The 20,666-nt window shown below is 44.1% G+C and overlaps 3 protein-coding genes, 1 long non-coding RNA gene and 1 other non-coding gene across 5 annotated transcripts; 2 read left to right on the top strand and 3 right to left on the bottom strand.

The window, feature by feature from the left end:
• The first annotated feature begins 3,330 nt into the window (after window positions 1–3,330).
• Window positions 3,331–3,404, top strand: TRNAV-CAC (transfer RNA valine (anticodon CAC)). The gene has a single exon. It is a non-coding gene; the product is annotated as a tRNA-Val (tRNA).
• A 499-nt stretch (window positions 3,405–3,903) lies between these two features.
• On the bottom strand, window positions 3,904–4,706 carry LOC117856064 (uncharacterized). The gene is made up of 2 exons (XR_004640607.2): window positions 4,566–4,706; window positions 3,904–4,487 (listed from the first exon to the last, which is right to left on the bottom strand). It is a non-coding gene; the product is annotated as an uncharacterized lncRNA (long non-coding RNA).
• A 111-nt stretch (window positions 4,707–4,817) lies between these two features.
• LOC117856061 (PRA1 family protein A1) lies at window positions 4,818–8,615 on the top strand. The gene is made up of 8 exons (XM_034738484.2): window positions 4,818–4,975; window positions 5,659–5,699; window positions 5,802–5,880; window positions 7,409–7,495; window positions 7,594–7,682; window positions 7,793–7,864; window positions 7,947–8,072; window positions 8,277–8,615. The coding sequence occupies exons 1-7, from the start codon at window positions 4,818–4,820 to the stop codon at window positions 8,048–8,050; spliced, it is 630 nt and encodes a 209-aa protein (XP_034594375.1). The 3' UTR covers window positions 8,051–8,072; window positions 8,277–8,615.
• A 4,230-nt stretch (window positions 8,616–12,845) lies between these two features.
• LOC117856062 (NADPH-dependent aldo-keto reductase, chloroplastic) lies at window positions 12,846–14,986 on the bottom strand. The gene is made up of 7 exons (XM_034738485.2): window positions 14,776–14,986; window positions 14,572–14,622; window positions 14,386–14,462; window positions 14,183–14,270; window positions 13,815–14,087; window positions 13,509–13,739; window positions 12,846–13,262 (listed from the first exon to the last, which is right to left on the bottom strand). Exons 1-7 carry the CDS (start codon window positions 14,884–14,886, stop codon window positions 13,179–13,181), a joined length of 915 nt encoding a protein of 304 aa, XP_034594376.1. The 5' UTR covers window positions 14,887–14,986; the 3' UTR covers window positions 12,846–13,178.
• Window positions 14,987–15,553: 567 nt separating this feature from the next.
• On the bottom strand, window positions 15,554–19,420 carry LOC117856060 (aldo-keto reductase family 4 member C10). Its single transcript, XM_034738483.2, has 7 exons — window positions 19,073–19,420; window positions 18,855–18,905; window positions 18,303–18,379; window positions 18,088–18,175; window positions 17,240–17,512; window positions 16,865–17,113; window positions 15,554–15,885 (listed from the first exon to the last, which is right to left on the bottom strand). The coding sequence occupies exons 1-7, from the start codon at window positions 19,181–19,183 to the stop codon at window positions 15,802–15,804; spliced, it is 933 nt and encodes a 310-aa protein (XP_034594374.1). The 5' UTR covers window positions 19,184–19,420; the 3' UTR covers window positions 15,554–15,801.
• Window positions 19,421–20,666: the final 1,246 nt, after the last annotated feature.

Below are 20,666 nucleotides of genomic sequence, written 5' to 3'. Positions count from 1 at the left end.
TTGCATTTCGTATTTGTTATCGAGGGAATGGTGGTGGTGGCGAATTCGTCGCACGGGATTCTTTTAAGGTGGAGGAGATGGGCAGAGGAGGGGGGAGTGGGAGAAGAAAACCACGAGAGAAAAAAGAGCTCACATGGATGGCAGTAATAGGGAAGGAAAATTAAAGTATCTCACTAGCAGTGGCAGAGGAAGGTTAGCTAGCCCAACTGGCAATAGAGATCTAGAAGCGGTAGTGAGGTGCTTGGGATGGGTGACGCGCTGATGGTAGAAGGAGGAGGAGAAGGCGTGTTTCTCAATTTGGCCAATTGTTGGGTCAGTCGTGCTACCATTATTGAGGTAGTAAGGGGAATAAAGGAAATAGGGTTGAAAATCTAATAAAATTTTTGTACAATAAGCCAAAAGAGAAAAATCCATGTTAGTTCAACCAACCATACGTGCTGCTCTAGTAAATAATGGCCTCACAATGTGTCTAAAAATTTCAAAGTGAAGTTAGGGCAATAATGGCCTCACAATGTGTCTAAAAATTTCAAAGTGAAGTTAGGGCAATAATGGCCTCACAATGTGTCTAGAAATTCAAAATAAAGTTAGGGAATGAACAATCACCCATACATATTATATCTTAGTCAATCATATGTGCCACACAACCACGTGTTAAAATGGAAAGATGGAAACCAATGCTTTGTCTTAAACATTTATTTCTTCCCTTCTTGTTCTCCCTCTTATTCCGAATTCAAACTTATGGAAATGTGCATTTTTATTTGGTGTTTATATTAGAGTTGGTTTCATGCTTAGAAAAGATGAATGTCAATCACACAATGTATTATATAATAAACATAATGAGTTTGATGGCAGAAACTTTTGCCTGCTGGAGAAGATATGAGTTGTGAATGGAAAGAAGTTGATCGAATTGAGTAGGTTTCATGGTACATTTCCACACACATATCGTGCGTCCTACTTTAAATATATACTGCACATCATAATGTGTCCATAGATTTGAAATGGAGTATGTCTACTCAACCAAATGCATATATACAACAACATATAACTCCTATGGGAGAGGCAATACTTGATTGGCTAGTGGAAATTTGATGCATATGAACTTTACAATTATTGACCCACCCGATACGAATACTAGTCCAATAAGTTCTCTTCAAAGAATTAGGTGAAACCATTATGGCCTTATTCAAAATAGATATTCATGCTAACATGTCTCACCAATTGTGAGCAATATCAAAGATGGAGCACTAGCTAGAAAATTCTAAGATGACAGATGTTATTGCACTGCTGCTATCAAACCTTCGGATTGTAGAAATTTTTTTGTGTGTGTTTTTGGATTTGAGATGTTGCTCAATGTAGTCCATGAGATGTAAACAATCAATGTTTCTTTCAAGTAGAAGTATTTGATTCGCCAAAAAAAGTAGAAGTATTTGAATTTCTTATAGCTAGTATTTTAAGAACGACGGACAAACACTAACAAAAATAAATATAGAAATGAATTCTTCCCATGCCTCCCATGCCCTTATGAGGAGGCATGCCCTTATGAGTTATGACCTCATGGTCTATCATGACCATCTATTTTCAAATCAACGTTTGGATGAACATGGGTAGGTGAGAAAATCAATGACTGCTATCACGATCATCTATTTTCAAATCAACGGTAGGATGAATTATGGGTATGTGGGAGAATCAGGGATGGGTGAGAAAATCAATGCATCAATGTTGCTATTAAGTAGAGGTTTTTTTTGACCGAAGTCAGCAGGGGAAGCCCCTACCTATTTTTTTTATTTTTTATTCCAGTCCCATTTAATTTGCTCTTACGGGAGCCGAACCTGAGCCTGCTAGGTGCTACTTTGGTGCTCTAACCACTAGAGGTATTTGATTTTCTTGTAGCTAGTCTTTTAAGAACAACATAGAAAATGCCAACAGAAATAAATGAGGACATGGATTTTTCCCATGCTCTTGTGATGGAATGGTCTATCATGGCCACTTATTTCGAAACCAATGGTTGGATGAATCATGGGTAGGTGGGAGAATCGTGGTAGGTGAAAAACAGTCATCTACTTTCAAACCAATGGTTGGATGAATCATGGATATGTGAGAATTGCTTTTAAGCAGAAGTATTTGATTTTCTTGTCGCTAGTCTTTTAAAGACAGCTAAGAAACACCAATAGCCATAAACACAGACATGGATTTTTCCTATGCGCATGTGATAGTATGGTCTAACGAACATGGATTATACGCATGCCTTTGTGACAACGGCTGGATGAACTATGGGTAGGTGAGAGAATCAGGAGTAGGTGAGAAAAATCAATGCATTAATGTTACCTTTTAGTAAGAGTGTTTGATTTTCTTGTAACGGGACTTTAAAAAAAATAGGAGAGAAACATCAGTAGAAACAAATGCGGATACGAATTTTGCATGCTCTTGTGACCGCATGGTTTGTAATGGCCATCTTATCCTCACCTACTCACCTACTCATGTTTAATCCAGGCCATGATAGATGTGCAATTACAAGGCTATGGGAAAAATTCATGTCCCCAAATAAACGTGTACGTCCTTTACATTTACAATATGGAAATGTAAATATTTTATTCGAGTAGTAACCTTCTGCTTGTGAATTGTGATATCTAGTAACGGCTCAAGATCATATTAAGCTGGCTTTGTACAGGGTGTCAAGGAATAACGGAGGCGAGATCCAACTAGCACACGGCAAACGAGCTAATGATTGCGTTTGAGTCCCAACAAAAAAACACGTCATGTGGCTTTACTGTACATCCTGAGTCCCAACAAATACATGACCTGTTATTTGCCAAGTACACCGCAAGCAAAAGGAAAGAGAGGAGAAAGCCAAATTGACATACGGCAACCACCAGTGGTTAAACTACTTTGCACTCCACTAATCATGGGAGGAAAGATCAGATTAGTGCAGCACTCAAAGATAAATAAAATAATCAAGGAGCCTAACATGGCGGCGATCAGCCTGCAAATCTGGTGGTCTAGCTCAGGTCCTCTTCTGTTGTCTCCACCTGCAGGAGTCTTCAGGGCGTCAGAGCTGTGTGCACATGCGCGCACCACGTTGCCTCGCGGGATTCGGCGGGATCAAGCGCCGCCTGATTATGCGGGAAGGGAAAGGTTCCTCGCGCATTGGTGATGACAAGTGGATTTTGGGAGCTAGCACGAACTTTTCACCCGTGATCTACGCTCAGAGCATATACGGTAGTGTAGGGACCACAACCAAGATCCAAAGAGAATCATCTGGGTGGTGTAGTTTGGATTGCCTCTTTATAACATTTTTTTATATACCTACAATGAAGCTTGCATAACACAATTGTCTGGGTGGTGTAGTTGGTTATCACGTTAGTCTCACACACTAAAGGTCCCCAGTTCGAACCTGGGCTCAGACAAAGTTGTTTTTCATTTTTCTATAATTTTAGTCTTTTCTATAATAATGTTTCTTTTAGTCTGGTTGTTTTTTTTTGTTTGACCGAAAGATCTGGTTGTCTTAACTTTCATGTTCATTTTTTCTGTTCTAATATTCTTTTAGGTCTGGTTGTCTTACCAGCGTACAGGTTGGTGTTTTCTTTGTTGCAACTGTGGGAATAATAAGTTTAGGTATGAAAGCAGAAGCGTAAAGCACGCTTATATCATAGAAAAAGAGTTGGCATAGTGTTTTTCCTACAAAAGTCTCGGAAATGGTATAAACAGCACCCTCTCTAAAAAACATAACATGTAAAACTCACTGTTAGGATCTAAAATATTTCATTGACTAGCCGTATTCCATTCACGTTAGTATAAGGCAAGGGTCATAAATATTGAAGCGTACAATTTTACGACTTTATGATACGCAGTACCAACAATACAAACTTGAATAGCCATGGACCATGGTATTGGTTCAAGCTCAACTTAGCCAATAGCTCAAGAGCTAAAGCACGCTTAGTAATGTTTTGTCGATACCCATTGACGCATTAGATCCATCAATGTTGCTACCATCTAGTGTTACATAGAGATGAGCCGTGTCTAGATTTGTTTTTTCCATCCAGGATTGGTAACGCAAAATACAAGAACATATAGACCTGAGTGGATCAATGATACCAGTTACATTAAATTTTTTTTTTTGGAGTGCACCTGGAGTACTTGAACCTATTTAGCTAACGCTTGAGTTTCTTGGTGTCTTCCTTTTGATCCAGGGTTTTGCGTTAGTTCTAGTCTTCTGTAGTCTTCTGTTCTCTCGTTCTCGTTCGTCTCTCTTTCCGACAGGGGCGGAGCTGCAGCCATCCATCGGGGTCCGGCGACCGCGATGACTACCTGCGAATGCCCTTTGATCACCGTTGTTTATATGAAATGACCCCAAAGAAAAATAAGATTACTCTACCCTGACACCGGTACTTAAATCTTCTGGCTTCGCCCTTGCTTTTCGGCCATTTTTATGAGATGATCATCGTATTCTTAAAAGAAGTCCTTGCAAACCCAATCCATGTGAAGTGTCCCTGCTTTTTTCGAATTCAATTTTGATGAAATGCTCAGCGTATAGGAAGAATGGAAGATATCAAGTAGCAAGTTCCTACCAGGGCCTGAAGCACCCTCGATCTCAACCGCTGATCCTCAATTGGAAGGCCGTAAATTTGTGCAGTCGTGTGTAGTTTTCGACTTCTCGTCATCACAGGGCTTCGGTCCGAAGCCGAGTCGCCGAAGGCCGAACGGCACGGGCCCACCGTTCCCAGTTCACATCGAACCATCTAGAACTGTCGCCGTCTCCCCGCTGGACTCCGGAGTCGACGGCGACCTCGTAGGCGGCGGCGGCGGCGGCAGCGGAAGCGATGGATTGGAGCTCTGTGACGGCGGAGGACCTGGTGGACGCGCTGCGGGAGGTGGACTGGTCGACGCCGCCGCGCCCTGTCTCTGAGTTCTTCTCCCGCTTCACCGCCCCCCGATCCTACTCCAAGTGGACCAGCCGCCTCAAATGCAACCTCTACTAGTACGATCCGCCACCCGAATCTCCCCACTTGTATGGCTTGATGCTTATCTTATCACCAATCGAAGAATCGGCGAGGTAGATTGGTTCATCTCATGAAAGTTTGGGTGGTTTAGAGTGGGGTTGCGTATTCAAGTGGACCTTGCTGGGTCAGGACCGACGATGAGCTATCAACTCTCGTTAGTTCATACGGAATGGTGCAGCAACTAGTGGAGAGAGGTTACATATATGATTGATGGTTGTCACTGATCTGCTTTCGAACGAGTACTAGCTACTTTGGAGTTTAACATGTTGAATCTAAACGTCATTATAGTGTGGTACGGTGCTTGTCTGCTTGAGATTTGAGTTTGGTACTTAGAAGAGCCTTAAACTACTTGCCATAAGATATTTGATATTTATCGCAACGATAGGCTTCGAAATTTTTTACTATCTGGCTAAAATGTTTTCTCTGAAAGCTTGTTCTCAAGTGGTAGCTTATGATTGAGGAATGTGTGACTGTGATATATACTTTGATTATATTGATGGATGAGTAGAAGGCGTTCCTAAGCGTCAAGATACATGGGGGAAGCTTAGGAATTTGGCAAGCTAGTTTAAATTATGAACTGATTTGTACTAGTATACCATATTTTTACCATTCCATTTATATCTTATCAAGTCTCCTTTCCATCTGTTTTGCTCCTTTACAGCTACCGGACGAACTACTTCATCTTGGTGATGTTCATTCTTGGTAGGTAACAACACCTATGTGTGGCAGAATTGCTCTTCCTCTGCTATTTAGCTTGGATTTTGTTTTTTATTCCTCCTGCATGACTGCGTCTTGCATCTGCAGGAATGGGCTTTCTTAGGAAGCCACTTGCAATCCTTGCAGCTTTAGCAACTGGCGTCAGCATTGCATTTCTCAATGACAGGTGATTTTAACTTGCGCTGAAATGTTCATATTATGCTTACAATATGGTTCATGGAGTGTTCTTAATTCTATACACTATTCTCCCCATGATCTGAAAGTCTGGAAAGCATTTTCATGCTTAGCAAACCACTTTCAACTGAATATTTAAGTTAAGGTGAGCTTGTATTACAAATTTAAGTGCATAATTGCCATGTAGTTAGCTTCCGGTGACTTTATGGCTTTGGTCTCTGTATTCCCATGCGAGGTTTAGTATTGTGTTGAAAAGGAAAACATCAAATTCACATTCTTGAAACAATAATTTGAATATACAAATCTGTAATCTTCTTGCTCTTTTTTTTCAGAGTTAAAAAGAAAGTTAAAAAAATGCAACATTTTAAGTAGAATCAGTGACGCATCTTTGTAGCATGATTGAAATACTACAGTTTGTTTGTTTTGCATTATATATCATATGCTAAAATTGAATGAAGGGCTGTTTTTTCTTTCTCCATATTCTCACAAATAAAATTACTCCGCGCGACAGTCATTAATTACACTCCTATGTATCTTTTGCTGTGAAATACTCCCTCTTCTTTTTGTAAGGTGCGCACTCAATCCAATGTTTGAACTTTTCAATCTTTGATTGACACTTAGCCTTTGAGTTTACAGATTATACTATACAAATTTGATATCATTAGATTCATATTTGAAAGCACTTTCATATGATATCAATTTCACAGTCACAAACATTGTAATATATGGGATGTCAACCGTCAAAATGTGGCGTTAGAGCCCACACCGGCTCAAACCGTGCATTAGATTTTGAGAAGGGGTACTGCTTGGAGCCTTGGGCATTTCTCATAGTTTCTTTTTTCCAGTAGGCTTAAATATACTACAAACTCTGCCTCTGTGATTGAATCAGATGTTAAGGGAGTGTGTTAGCTTATTTGAGCTGATCTTATTACGATATGCTTGAGATACATCACAGTTATTTTCTGATAACTTTCACTCTTTTGGTACCGGATTCCTGGTTCAAATACAAACTTTCATACAGCTTCATTCTCCAATGATCATGATACTATAATTGTTGAATATGGCTTTGATTCTACTGCACACTTAATAACTTTAGATAGCTAGAGCCTCTGATGGTCTGGATTAATTATTACACCATTTTGTTTTACTTAACAGAACTGTTTAGTTTATTGATATGCTGGTACAGCGTTCGTGGTTCTCTTCTCTTCACTTATAAGTACTTCTGTTTTTAGTGATTAATGAGTACTTCTGTTCATTCCCTTCCATTCCAACTAAAAAGAGCATAAGTGTTATCAACGTCTTTCCTTTTGAATCTATTAAGCATCTTTTATTATTGACAGACGAAATAGGATTAGGTTATCCGTAACATTTACTTCCTATAAAGTGCTCATTGTTATTAACCGACAGCTCCCTCGTTTTGTCCAATTGTGTTTTTTCTGTTATAAATTATTTATTTTCCCCTCCATATAGAATGCTCTCATCACTGAGAACAATGATAATTCTCATGTCTGAGATTGCAGTTTTGCGGTTACTTTCAATGAGAAAGTCACAAGGAGTGTCAGACAATTTTCACCACACTTAGCTGCAAAGATGAGGCCACCCACAACGTGAGGATCTTGTTTTCCCCCCTCCAATAACTCTTTGATATTCTTGTTTTGTCCTGAATCTCTGGAAGATATGCTAATGCTAGAAATGACAATTTCAGGCCTGTCATCCGAGGCCGACCAAGTAAAAGAAGATCAATTCATATCTGTGGTCGACCTCGGTGGGTCCTTGTCCTGTTGTTTTCCGCAGGTTGGTAGCACAGGCACAGCTTCCTCCATACCTACCATTCTTCACCCTAGATTAGAAAAATTTCAGTCACGACAGACAAGAAAAAATCAAATATCAACTGCATGTTTCAGTTAGCTGCATGCTCTGGTTGACTTCATGCAGCCTCCTCACGGTTTTGTGGGCCCTACTTATTGGTCTGCTTGGTAAGCCCAACTAGATGTTTAGAATTTTGAAGTAAATTGTATACACCACGATGTGCCTGACAGCTGATTTTCTGCCTTGCAGCAACCTTGCTTCATGCCAGCTTCAGAACACCTAATCTGAAAGCACGTTTGAACACATTCAGGGAGGAATTTCGAGCAGTATGGCGGAATTACAGCGAGCTGTGATTGTCTTCTTTGTTTGTTCCATGTGAGTGCCTTCCTGAATATTAGCTTGGAGACCGCTGCATGTTTTAGAATGCTGCAACGTGTTATGTGAGCGCATCATAGCAGATATGCCTGTTGTCTATTGGTGGGCACCCTGGGATGGTTGACTGTTGTATATGATGTGGGAGCACCCTGCATTAGCCTGTGTACTAATCTTGGGCTTCTTTTTTTTGTTCCTTCGGTGCAGGCTTTTCATAAAAGGATAGTGCAAGTGTCAAAACTGTCAGTGCTGCTCTCTGGGCCTTTTTCTTTTTCTTTTTGAAATGTACTCTCTGGGCCTTTTTCTTGCGGGAGAATTCGCCAGGATACCTCCTCCTTGCTTCTCGTCGGATTGCAACTCTGTAGATATCATTGGATGGAGTCATGGAGATATATCTCAGTGTCCAGTTTCCACCGTAGTTTTAGCTTATCTCGTTTCGAAAGTTTGGGAGAAAGTATGTGTAAAGGTTGTGTAAAGCTATTCTGGAGCGAACAAGGAAAGATACTGAACAAGGATGTGAAAAATGCGCCTCGAGCATCTTCTTTATGGTGACTTTGTTATTGGTATTGATTTTTTTGGTAGTATTGGTGTTGATTTTCTTTATAGTGACTAGTGAGTATGTTATTGGCAGCTTGATTTGGTTCAATCTAAGTACCTTTTTGACAATATTCAGATGCTGGATGTAAGCCGGCTCGCATTTATTTATACCAAACCGTAATTTTTGAAAAAGCGATGCGCACTACAAAAGGGATCATAAATACACGTAAGAGTTGGGCCGGGTAACTTGGGCTTTCCTGTATGGCTCGTTTTTATCGAAGGAGTTGGGTGGGCTGTGCAACTATAGTTTTTGCCCAAACCATCAGACCAGAGAGGTTCAGTGCAAGTTTTCACGGCACCTTGAGGACTTGATGAGAGCCCGTGCAAGTGCAAAGTGCAAGACGCAACGACGAGAGAGATTACTAGAGATGCATTAGTTTCTCAGATATGGAAATACTTCTCAATGCAAGGTGAAAGGAGATGCATTTGTACTAATCTGATTGGCATTACAGTCACCGTAACTTTTGGGTCGTGACCCCCCACGCGAAAAGCCAAAGGTTGTACTGAGAGCAAAGCTGCAAGCCTGCAACCAGCTACCATTGTCGTCAAGCAATAATGTATTTTTTTTAACAAAATGCATCTGATTAGATTTCTTATGAGCCGGATAAGCAATACGCATGGTGCCGGAAGTATCGTTTATGCACATAGTGAATTGGGAACGGGATGGGGGAGCGCGTGGCCGTGCTGCGACACCTGCAGCGTGCGCACCAGGTCCTTCCCGCCCAGGTGCCGGTGCGCGGACTCGTCGCCCCGCGGGTGCCACTCGGCGTGCAGGAGTCCAGCGATGACGACGGCAGCGAGGTCTTCCGTTGCGCCGACATGATCACCAACTCGCCGCTGCACGCCGGCCGCATGATTTGGAGTCATCACCAACTTCTGCACGCCTGCAGCAGCTGGTGCATAGTACTTGGGCGGTCGGCTGAATACTTGCTCAAGATGCAGAGACCAGAGGGGAAATAAAAGTGATGATTGCTCGTCGTTCCTTACTGTAAACTGTGTTTCTGGAATAATGGGCTGTGGTATGCTCAAAGCTATGTGCTGAAATGATTTAATGTAACATTTGGCCAGGCAGCCTATTTGCAATATTTGAAGCGTGCCATTACAATTCTTACTCTAAGATGTCGTTATTTTCGTTATACCCGAGAAATGCCTCAGCGGGGAGATAGTTCTTGGGGAGAAAAAAAAGGTCGATCCGTCGATGGATGAGGAACGATGATGCGGTCCATCGTTCCGTAGTGCTTGCTCTTGCTCGTGCCAACTGTTAGACGTGTCATACGTCCTCTTCTAAGCACCCACTTTTTTACTATTTGTCATTTTGCTCCCTTCTCATCACTTTCTCTGTGCGCAAGCAAGCGGGGCAGCACACAGCTGTGACGGCCTGACGGGCATCCCTCCTACAAGATGGCCTGACGGTAGCAGGGAAATCCAAGCAACAGACTCGCCACACTGGCTGTTCCTGTTCGTTCTTGCAAGGAGAAACAAACATGAGTAGGCCTCAGGTGTTGCTCGTCGCACTGGCTGTTCTCGCCGTCCTCGCAACTCTGCCACTCTGCAAAGGTGAGAGAACTCCTCCCCCAATTTTTCAGAACCACTTGTTATTAGCTGGGAGACGCACGGTTACTTTGGCTCAACTGGTTGCCGCAGGAAGCGAGGAGGAGGAAGGAGGCGCGGCGTTCGCCATGGACACAAACGCGAGGGCGTGGCCGTGCTGCGACAAGTGCGGCCTGTGCCTCCTGATGTACCCGCCGCAGTGCAATTGCATGGACTTCTCGGAGCGCGGGTGCCACCCGGCGTGCAGGAAATGCGTCAGGTACACTGCCGACGGCAGCAGCATCAGCCAGGAACCGCCCGTCTACCGGTGCGCCGACTTGCTCACCAACTTCTGCCAGCGCCGCTGCACGCCTGCGACTGTTGTTGCATAACTTGGGGGTGTGGTGATCTGAATGCCGGCAAATGCTGATTATCTAGCTTGCCTTCTCTTTCGGCTTCAGAGAAGAAATCAGTGTTGCCGCTCGATGCTTTTCTCACCAGTTATCACTGTGTTTATTATGGAATAAAAGGGCTATGCTATGCCCAAAGCTAGCTCCGTGATCAGCTATGTGCTGAACAGCTGAGATAATGTAATAGAAACTTGGCTAGACCGGGATGTGACTATTCACTACTGCATTGTCTAAAAGCTACGATCAAAGCCATCGATAAAACGTGCACTAGCCACTAGAGCAGAAAGAAAAAGGAGAGTACTCGTAGTGTTGTAAATTTGTCTGTTCTATGCTTTATTCCTAGCCTCGTCACTGGATCCTCATGCGGACCATGCAACAATGCTGACGTCACTTAATCCTGCCAAACAAAAAATTGCAACAAAATGCACGCGATGCTCGTTTCTTTTTGAACGAACTTCACTACGACGGCATGATACCTACTTCTTTATTATTTTCCCTTCAAAGACAAAAGTGTGCCTATTTCGTGGCATGGATTTTTTTTTTGAAACTGTAGGCTTGTATTAATTAATAAAAGAGAGAGTTACAAGGCCTAAGCCAATAAAAAATAGGAAAAAAGGTATCACTGAAATATGTACAGTCGTATCAAAGAAAGAAAAGTGAAAAGTGGTCACTCTCCCAATTGGCATATAGAGCCTAGATGTTTTGCGCCGGTCAAGATCCAACATCGCACCTCCTCCTTGATCTTGCCGAGTATTTGTTCCAGACTTTAGAACTTGCGTTGGAAAACTCTAGTATTGCGTTCCTTCCAAACTTCCCAAGATACTAGGATGATCAGAGATCGTAATCCCTTCAGCTATATGTGCCCACCATTGGCCAACGGTTTGGAATTGAGACCAATCCCCTCTAGCAGGTACGTGTGCAGCCGTCCACTCAAATATTTTATCCTGGACTCGTATAGTATATCGGCATTGCGTAAGGAGATGTAGCAGTGTTTCGTTGTGCGAGTGATAGAGCATGCAAACTTTTTGGTTGGACCAACCTCTAATTATCAGTCGGTCCTCTGTCCATAGCCGATTTTGATAGACCAGCCATGAGAAAAATTTACACTTGGGCGGTGCACAAGTTCTCCAGATGAGGCACTCCATGTCGGAGGGTGTCGAAGATTGGAACTGCGCCATGTATGCCGAAGTAGTTGTGTCTCACTGTGCTTGGTCAAATTCCAGGTTATGGAGTCTAGCGTTCCTTGGTTTAGTTGAATTGATCTTGTTCGAGCCCAGAGTAAAGTGAATTCTAATAGGTGTGTGGGAGTAAAGTGAATTCTGATAGGTGTGTGGGTGACGAAATGATAGCCACGTTAATGTCTGATATCCACCTGTCTATTGTTAATGCGTCCTTGACCATTCTTTTCTTTCTTTTTGATATTTCGTACACCGCCGGCGCAATATTTTTCGATGCCTCCCCTTGCAGCCAAGCCGACTCCCAGAATTTAGCCTTCTTCCCGTCTCCTAACGTGATGGTCGTTGCTGAAGCGAACAGAGTTCTATCTCTCTCATTACACGGTGTTGGCATGTCGACTCATGGTTTGCGCGGCTCTTTCCATTCGTGCCATAGCCAGCGTAGTCTTAGGGCTCTTGCGAACTTCTTTAGATGTAGAATTCCTAGGCCACCCAATTTAGTTGGCTTGCATGCTGTGCGCCATGCAACCTTGCACTTCCCTCCCGCGATCTGGTCCGTGCCGGTCCAAAGGAAACACTTTTGTTGTCCGTCAATTTCTTCTAGTATTGACGCTGGAGCATTCAGGGCGGAGATGTAGTAAATCGACTGCGAAGAAAGGATCGCTCTGACTAGTGTTCTACCTACTGGGGTGAGCAGCTTGCCAGCCTAGTTGGCAGGGGTGAGCAGCTTGCCAGCCTAGTTGGCTAACCTTGCACTCACTTTGTCGGAGAGTGTCTGGAAGTGAACTTTTTGCAGTCTGCCCAAAGAGAGAGAGGTAGGCCCAGGTATTTGATTGGAAATGATGTTTTGGCTGCCGGGAAGGGAGCTAGGATCAAATCTAGGTTGATTCCGTTGCAACAGATGGGAGCCATCGAGCTTTTCTAAATGTTAGTGCTTAGGCCTGGGACACGGCCAAATCTGTCCAGCAGGTCTTTGATGTTCCGCACGTTTGCTGTTGTCGGGTTTATGAAAATTGCTGCGTCGTCCGTGTATAAAGATAGGCGTAGCTGAGCACTTTTACCTCTTAGTTTCAACATAGCCCTATTTTTAGTCGCAAGGTGCAGTAATTTTTGCAGAGGGTCGATTGCTAGGACGAAAAGAAGCGGTGATAGCAGGTCCCCTTATCGGAGGCCTCTGCCATGCTAGATGTCCTCTCCCGACGTGCCATTCAGGAGGACCTTGGATGTGACGGTGCTTAGTAAAGTTGTGACCTAGCTTCTCCATCTTGGCGGAAATCCTCGGCGTTGCAGTAGGTCTAGCAAGTAGTCCCAACGCACAGAGTCGAAAGCTTTGGAAATGTCGAGCTTCAGTATTACACTGGTCACGGATTCGATTTCATACCGGCGATGATTTTCATTCATATCTCACCGTCCCAGAGCTCCTCAATTGTTTTGTACATACCCTGAGGGTGCACGAAGGAATCGTTTCTGATTTGCTTAACCTGTTCACCATGAAGAAGACATATTTCAGTTGCAGTTCTATCAATTCTCAATTTTTCATATAAAATCAGTAAGCAAAGCAGTCATATACTTATGTGTTAGTTATGGCGTTCTATTAAACTGAAGTACTTCTATGTTACAAACCTTATATATGCAGACTTGCACATATCCAAATTTTACTGATGAAAAGTAGAGTTAAGAAAATGCATTTTATGCACCTCAGCTAAACAACTGAAAAGGGGCTTTACCTGTTCAATTTCAGAAAACTTGGCACACAGTTCCTCAGGAATAGACCAACCAAACAGGTCGATGTTCTCCTTCAACCTTGACTCATTGGCACTTTTAGGAAGCACGCTCTGACCCTGTTGGATCCCCCACCGTAGAGCAACTTGCGCCGGAGTCTTCCCCAAGCTCTCGGCTATTGATGTCACCACCGGGTTATTTGCAACGACTTTCATCCTGCCCAGCGGCGCATACGCCTGAAGAAAGAACATGAGCACGGTGCCCAGAATCTTTACATGCCAAGTATAAAGCTTCAAATCATGTTGACTTACAGAGAAATGAACTCCAGTGGAGTGGCAGAACGATCTGAGTTTCGCTTGTTGCCAGCCGGGGTGGCACTCCACCTGATTAACGGCGGGAGGAACACGGGCTAAAGCAAGCAAATCGGCCAACTTCTTCGTCGTAAAATTGCTCACGCCGACCGCGCGAGCTTTGCCAAAATCGTACAGCTTCTCCATTGCTTGCCAGGTCTTGGGCATGTCGAACTGGATGAAGTTCTCACGGCTGATTTCACTGCCTTTCTTGATCTGAAAGGGCCAGTGAATCTACAGAGATCCCAAAGTTGTCACCTGTCAGTACCAAGACGAAATGGCAAGCCTTTTTTTTTTGCCCAATGTTGTACTGTAAATAGTCAATTTACCAGGTACAGATCAAGATAATCCAGCTGCAAATCATTCAGAGTGCTGTCGATTGCCAGCGAAACGTCTTCGGGTGCGAGATCGCTGCACCTGCAAAGCTTGATTCTCCGGTTGTGACGAGATTGATGGACAGGAGCAAGTGACTAAATGGGAATCAATACCCTGAGCAGCTGAGCTTCAGTGGTAACTCCAAGAGAATCAATACCATATCTTGGAGGTGACGAACAGGTCTTCTCGCTTGACGACGCCATCAGCGAAGACTTTCTTCAGAGCAACACCAATCTAGGCACACAAAAAGGTTTACCGATTTGCACCAACAGAAAATGACACAGGAATTCGTAAAATTGAGGTGGCACTTTGCCACGCGATTTATGGGATAGATTAGTGCTACCTCCTTCTCGTTGTTGTACAGGGACGCGCAGTCGATGTGCCGGTACCCGGCCTGCCATGACGAGCAAGCAAGCAGAATCAACAATCAAGGCCCGGGCTCTGAAGCAGCACGCGTGCAGAGCATGCTTCTGAGCAAAACAAGCTCGGAACAGCAAAAGCGGGTGTAAAGCTCGGAACAAGAAAGTGTTTGGGAGGGAGATAAGACCTTGACGGCGGCGGCGATCGCGTCGCCGACGACGCCGGGGCCGGCCTTGTAGGTGCCGAGCCCCACCGAGGGGATGCGGGCCCCGGTGTTGAGCGTGAAATAGGCGGCCATCTCCTTCCTCTTGTTTTCTCTCCGCCTCTCTCCTCTCCGCCGCCGAGAGCGACGGTGGTGGCCTGGTGGGAGCCGAGCTGGGCACCGTTTGGAAGTTGGCACCACCACTTGACAGGGAGGGGTGAAGACCACCACCCATGACAACGCGACGGAATCTGACACGGACTGACGTGTCCCGGTCAGTGGAGCGCGCGGGCCAAGGAGACCCCGAGCTGAAGATGCCGGAACCGCGGGGCCCACATGTCAGTCGCACCTGGCCTGTATGTATACGCCAATATGGGCTGCGGACGGAATCTAACCTGTGTGCAATGCCACTGAACAAATCACGAGGGTGCAGAACGAAAACTGCTACGAGCTCATCACGCCGAACGGGAAGAGCACAGGTCGCATGCGCCGTAAACGGGACCGATTCTGGAGAGTGGAGACTCGAGAACGACAGCCTTCGACGATGAGGCTGCTAGTCCCGCCCCGGCTGAACCCGGACCGCAGCCGCGAGGAGGCTTCGCTCTCCGCCTCGTCACTGCACGTGCAGTGCAGACGCGCTCACAGAGCGGCTGCTCCTCGCACCGCTACCGGGGCAGGCAACACCGCACCAGCACGGTCATTCACTCATTTGTTTGCATAGGCTAGCATTTTTTTTTTTTTTGCGAAGGCATAGGCTAGCAAGTTAATCGAATTCAGAAAGAAAAATTAAGTAGATGCAATTTCGAGTGGCAGATACAAACTAGCACGTAGCACAGGACAAATTATGCCAGCAGATTAACTGCTTCGGTCACGGTTACCAGAAAACCAAGATCCAAAGCGACAGCGTAGTTCGTGATACAGGAGAATCAGGGCTTTCGCGCACTGAACCTTCATTTCTGACAAGCAAATCCAGAGATAAAAAATGAACCAACGGACCCTAACGTATCCTTCCTAAAGTTCACCGTCCCAGAGCTCCTCGTGGGTCTTGTAAACACTCTGCGGGCCAACAATGAAGTTGCCTCTGAGCAGCCTAGCCTGAAGATCACAAAATAAAATTGTCAGAATAAATATAGCAGAATAAATAGCAATAGACAAATTGTCAGAATCAATATAGAAGAATAAATAGCATTGCCCTATGTAGCAAGCAAATATGATCATTAGACAATGATGGTGGACTTGGTTCTACCCAAGGTAGCTAATACTGACACTGACAGTGTAATTAAAACAGCACTATATCCAGACTTGTTAGGTGTCAGTACATAGTAGCACACAGTTGAACACAAACAAGCACTTTCATGTCAGTCAGGCTTCACAATATTCAAAAATCAAGCATTGATAAAAGATGCATTTTATAAATTTTACAGCAAGTATTCTTGAAATCACACATCTTTTCTTCTCTCTCTCTCTTTTTGAGAATCTTAAGAGGGAAATGTTTCCCCACCTTATTACCAATCAAATCATGAAGCAAAAGTATGTACTGTGGCAGCATTTTCAAATAAGAAATAGTGCCCAAGGTTGTGTGTGCAAAGAATATCAGGGGCAGCTCAGTCATGGGGTTGATGATCTGTGGGTGCATGCCAAACTTTCAGCTGGTATTTGTGGGTGCATACCGTAAAGGGGAGGGGACAGCATCTCACTGAAATACAATTTAGTTAAAATTTTATAGCAAACATTGCAGCTGCATGTGTTTCTCTGCACAGGCATTATCAAGGGAAAAAAGAAGCAGGCACCCTTACTAGGATCCTGTCACAGAACCATCAGTTTACCAAGATCCAAGAAAGCCAAAAAAAAACTACAAATGCTACTTAGCCCTAGAAATTTAGCATTCTCCAAGTGAACAGACTCTCTAAAGGAGATATACACATGGATTTGTTTATCAGGATATAGTCAAATCATATGATTTTAAGAAAAACATAACATGGTAATTTTAAATATCAACTTATCATCATCAATATATATTAATGGAATTTTGTCCTCATCAAAGTATTGTTGTGGGTACTGAGTGCATATATACCTGCTTAATCTCAGAGAACTTTGCAAGCAAATCATCTGGAATAGACCAATCATAAACATCAAGGTTTTGCTTTATCCTTTCTTCATTCGTGCTCTTTGGTAATACACTGTGACCCATCTGAATGTTCCAGCGCAGGGCCACTTGTGCAGGCGTTTTCCCAAGTTTCTCAGCTATTGAGATGATTACTGGCTCTTTAAGGACATTACCATTCATCCAAGTTGTACCAGGTGAACCTAGTGGCGAGTAAGCCTGCAAAACACATACAGAATAAATAAATCAAAAATAAAAAAAATATTTCGCAAATGCAATCCAGCCCTTTTAGAGATAAGGAAATGCACAAGGTAAGATTAAAATACACGAGGCAATTAGACTTACAGTAAGATGAACACCAGTAGTCTGACAAAAGTTATGGAGCTTAGTTTGCTGCCAGCCAGGATGACACTCCACCTGATCAACAGCTGGAGGTACACGAGCTACAGCAAGCAAGTCACCCAATTTCTTTGATGAGAAGTTACTCACACCAATGGCGTGAGCTTTGCCAGCATCATATAACTTTTCCATTGCCGCCCAAGTAGCAGGGATGTCAGGTGTAATGAAGTTTTCAGGGCTGATGTTTGTTCCCTTCTTCACTCTAAATGGCCAATGGATCTACAAAATACAGAGATGGCCAGAGATTTAGTTTATTCGTAAAGGCCACAATAAACAGTTCCAACATGTAATCATCTAGCTCTAAGCTGAAGATACCAGAAAAAATGTTGAACAACGTAACTGACAAATCATTGAACATATATCATATTTTCTGCAATGTATTCAAGTTGCCAAAAACGAACAGCAGCAGTGACTAAACTGCAGACAAATTCACACCAAACAAGATGGAGAAACATCCATGGATGAAATATGGCTAACTGAATGGAAAAACTTAGGGAAAAGGACATATTCAACATATGACAGAGAAAACCATATTTCCACTTTCCACATTATAAACTATAGAAATAGCACAAAATATAATGGCATGGATAATATAATTTTGCTGGGAATTCTGATTAACTTTAAAGTATAATGTAGTTCAGACAGATGTTCCTTGCTTGTTGAGGAGATTTTTCTTAGTTGAATATAAAAAAAGTAGGGATATCAGTGCCCTCAAAGCAAAATATTAATGATATAGAGACCAGAATAGAGGAAATCAGATACTGAAATATGACTGCAAATAGAAAGATGCGTACAAGATAAAGATCCAAGTAATCAAGCTGCAAATCATTCAGGCTTTCATTTAGTGCCTCAGGCACATCTTCGGGAGCATGATGATCATTCCTGAAAACATAGCCATCCAGAAATCAGTTAAGACATGAATGGTTAAAGACTTCAAATAGGCATTTGTATATTCAACTTGAACTGCAGAGACATAAATACAGGAATATCACCAGAGATTTGAGCCTACCATAGCTTAGAGGTGATAAACAGATCTTCGCGCTTCACTACACCCTCTTCAAATAGCTTTTTCAGCGCCAAACCAATCTGGATAGTACAAAATGGATATCAGGCTTCTGGTAGTCCAACTGCTATCCAAAATCAAGACAGCTTTGCACACAGTGCATATATAATAGGACATAGGAGGGGTAAATGCTCCTTGTGAGCTGTAAATGCCTGCTAATTTGTTCGTTGAGCTTCTAAAATTGGACCTTACTTTCTAAATAGGTTCAAAGTCCATATCATAGAGTGATATTCTCTGCCCAAGTAAGTGATGTAATAGATTTACAGAAATAAAAAACAATCCCAGTATAGCGATATGTTGCTGGGATAAAAAAAAATGGCTTGCGAATTGCGTAACTTGCATTGTATGTATCCATATATACGTGTCAAGAGTATTCACACGAAAATAAATAGCAAGTTGTACGCAAACAGCAGCATCACACAAATACGTAAATCTATTGGAAGCCAACGCAGGAGTGATTCAAAGCTTTAGATGAACCTAGTTAGTACTAGCAGTTACCTCCTTTTCATTGCCGTAAACTCTGGCGCAATCGATGTGTCGGTACCCCGCCTGCACGAACCGAAAGCAGTTACATAGTATTCTCGATGGCCTCGGAGAGAAAAAAAACACTAAATCATGAAACGAGGTTATACGAAGGGATAAAATTGGGGAAAATTGTCTGGATAAAGGAGCACGTGGGGGGAGAAATGGGGGCAGAAGCGAATGTGCCTGCGGACCTTGACGGCGGCGTAGACGGCGTTGCCGACGACGCCGGGGTCGGACTGCCAGGTGCCGAGCCCGACCGAGGGGATCTTGGCGCCGGTGTTGAGCACGAAGTGCCTCGCCATCGCCGCCTCACTCTCTCTCTATCAGTCTGTCTCTGCCACCACACGCTCTGTCACACCCGCGCAACACTGAGTGATTGGGGGAATGCAGAGGGGGGGCGCAGCACGGGAAGGGAAGCAGCGGTGGTGGCGGGCGCAGGAGGGAGTGGTGTGCCTATATAGGGCGGCGGCCGGCGAGGTCGGCTCGGCTCGGCGTGGGCGTCGGGCACCGGTGGCTCGCGCGTTCGGGGGCCTTCGTTGCGACTAGCTGGTGCGCGTGCGCCAAGTGTCTTGCCGGGGTTTCTGGTCCCCTCCCCGGCCGCGACAACGACCGGCCACGGGCCACACTAGCAAGCAGCAAGGGATCGGATCTTTGACTTTTTTAGCCTCTCCGGAGCATTCCACCAATCGCCGTGACCCTTTTCCTTTTCGGTAAGGTGATTTGAATCGTTATATAGGGTTTTTTTTAGAAGGGAATCGTTATTGCAGGTAGGCTCTACATACAGCATACTCGAAACTTTACGCATGGGTTCCCAACGAGCCAAGCATATTGTCTTTTGTGGAGGACACGATGGGCACGAGCATGAAAATTATGGTTAACTACTCTTTGTCGATCGCGCCGTCCCCCGCCGGTGTTCGGTTCATCGTTTGCTATCGGAGGCCCGCCTAGAGACGGAACGAAAGTGATGTGGAGCCGGAGGACCTGCTTGTCCGCATCGTAGAGACGTACGACCGCAGAGGATGGGCATCGTCTGCGCTCTGCACCATCGGTGCTTCACCAAATAGGCGATTCATCGGCATCCCTGAGCGTAAGCAGTGACGGGATAAAAAAAAAATAGGCACACCTTTATCATCGATGGCGACGTACTCCAAGGCGCGTTAGGATCGGGAGCGGACACGCAGCCACCGGCCGAAGATCACCGATTCACCGTCGGGCAACTCCTGTGAGGAAGGGGCTTTCAAGTTTCAAACCGGGCGGCAGATCAGTCGAGCAAACTGCCGTCGACGGCAACCTGTCTCGTCTCGTCGGTTGCCCGGTTGGTGCTCTTCGGGGGTGCGCTCGGCCTCGGCGAGCATTTTGAGCGGAAGGGCCCCTGCCGCGGCCGGAGTTTCGCGTTTCCTCTAAGGCCCCGTTTGGGTCTAAGGAATTGGAATCTATTTAATGGAGTAGGCTAATTTATGTTGGAATGTGGCATTCCACAACTTTCCAAAGTTTAGATATAAGCCTATCTTAAATTCATGGGGTGGGAGATGGAAATTGATTCCATAGATTATGGTTATTAGATGGAATTCAATTCTTATAGCACGCTCTTAGACTCGCTTCTCTATAGTAGAAGTGTAGCATACAAGTATCTCTCCCATATCACCAACTATAATATACAACTATATTCCACATACAATTATATTAGCTTAATTAATTTGTGTCTAAATTATGATTATTAGGATGGAATTCAATTCCAATGATCCAAACGGGGCCTAAACTTTTTTGCGCGGGGAACTACGGTGA

The sequence above is a fragment of the Setaria viridis genome, chromosome 5, assembly GCF_005286985.2.
Source record: "Setaria viridis chromosome 5, Setaria_viridis_v4.0, whole genome shotgun sequence".
Classification (NCBI taxonomy): domain Eukaryota; kingdom Viridiplantae; phylum Streptophyta; class Magnoliopsida; order Poales; family Poaceae; genus Setaria; species Setaria viridis.
Note: the sequence above shows the minus strand (reverse complement) of the source record. Positions and strands in the feature narration are given on the sequence as shown.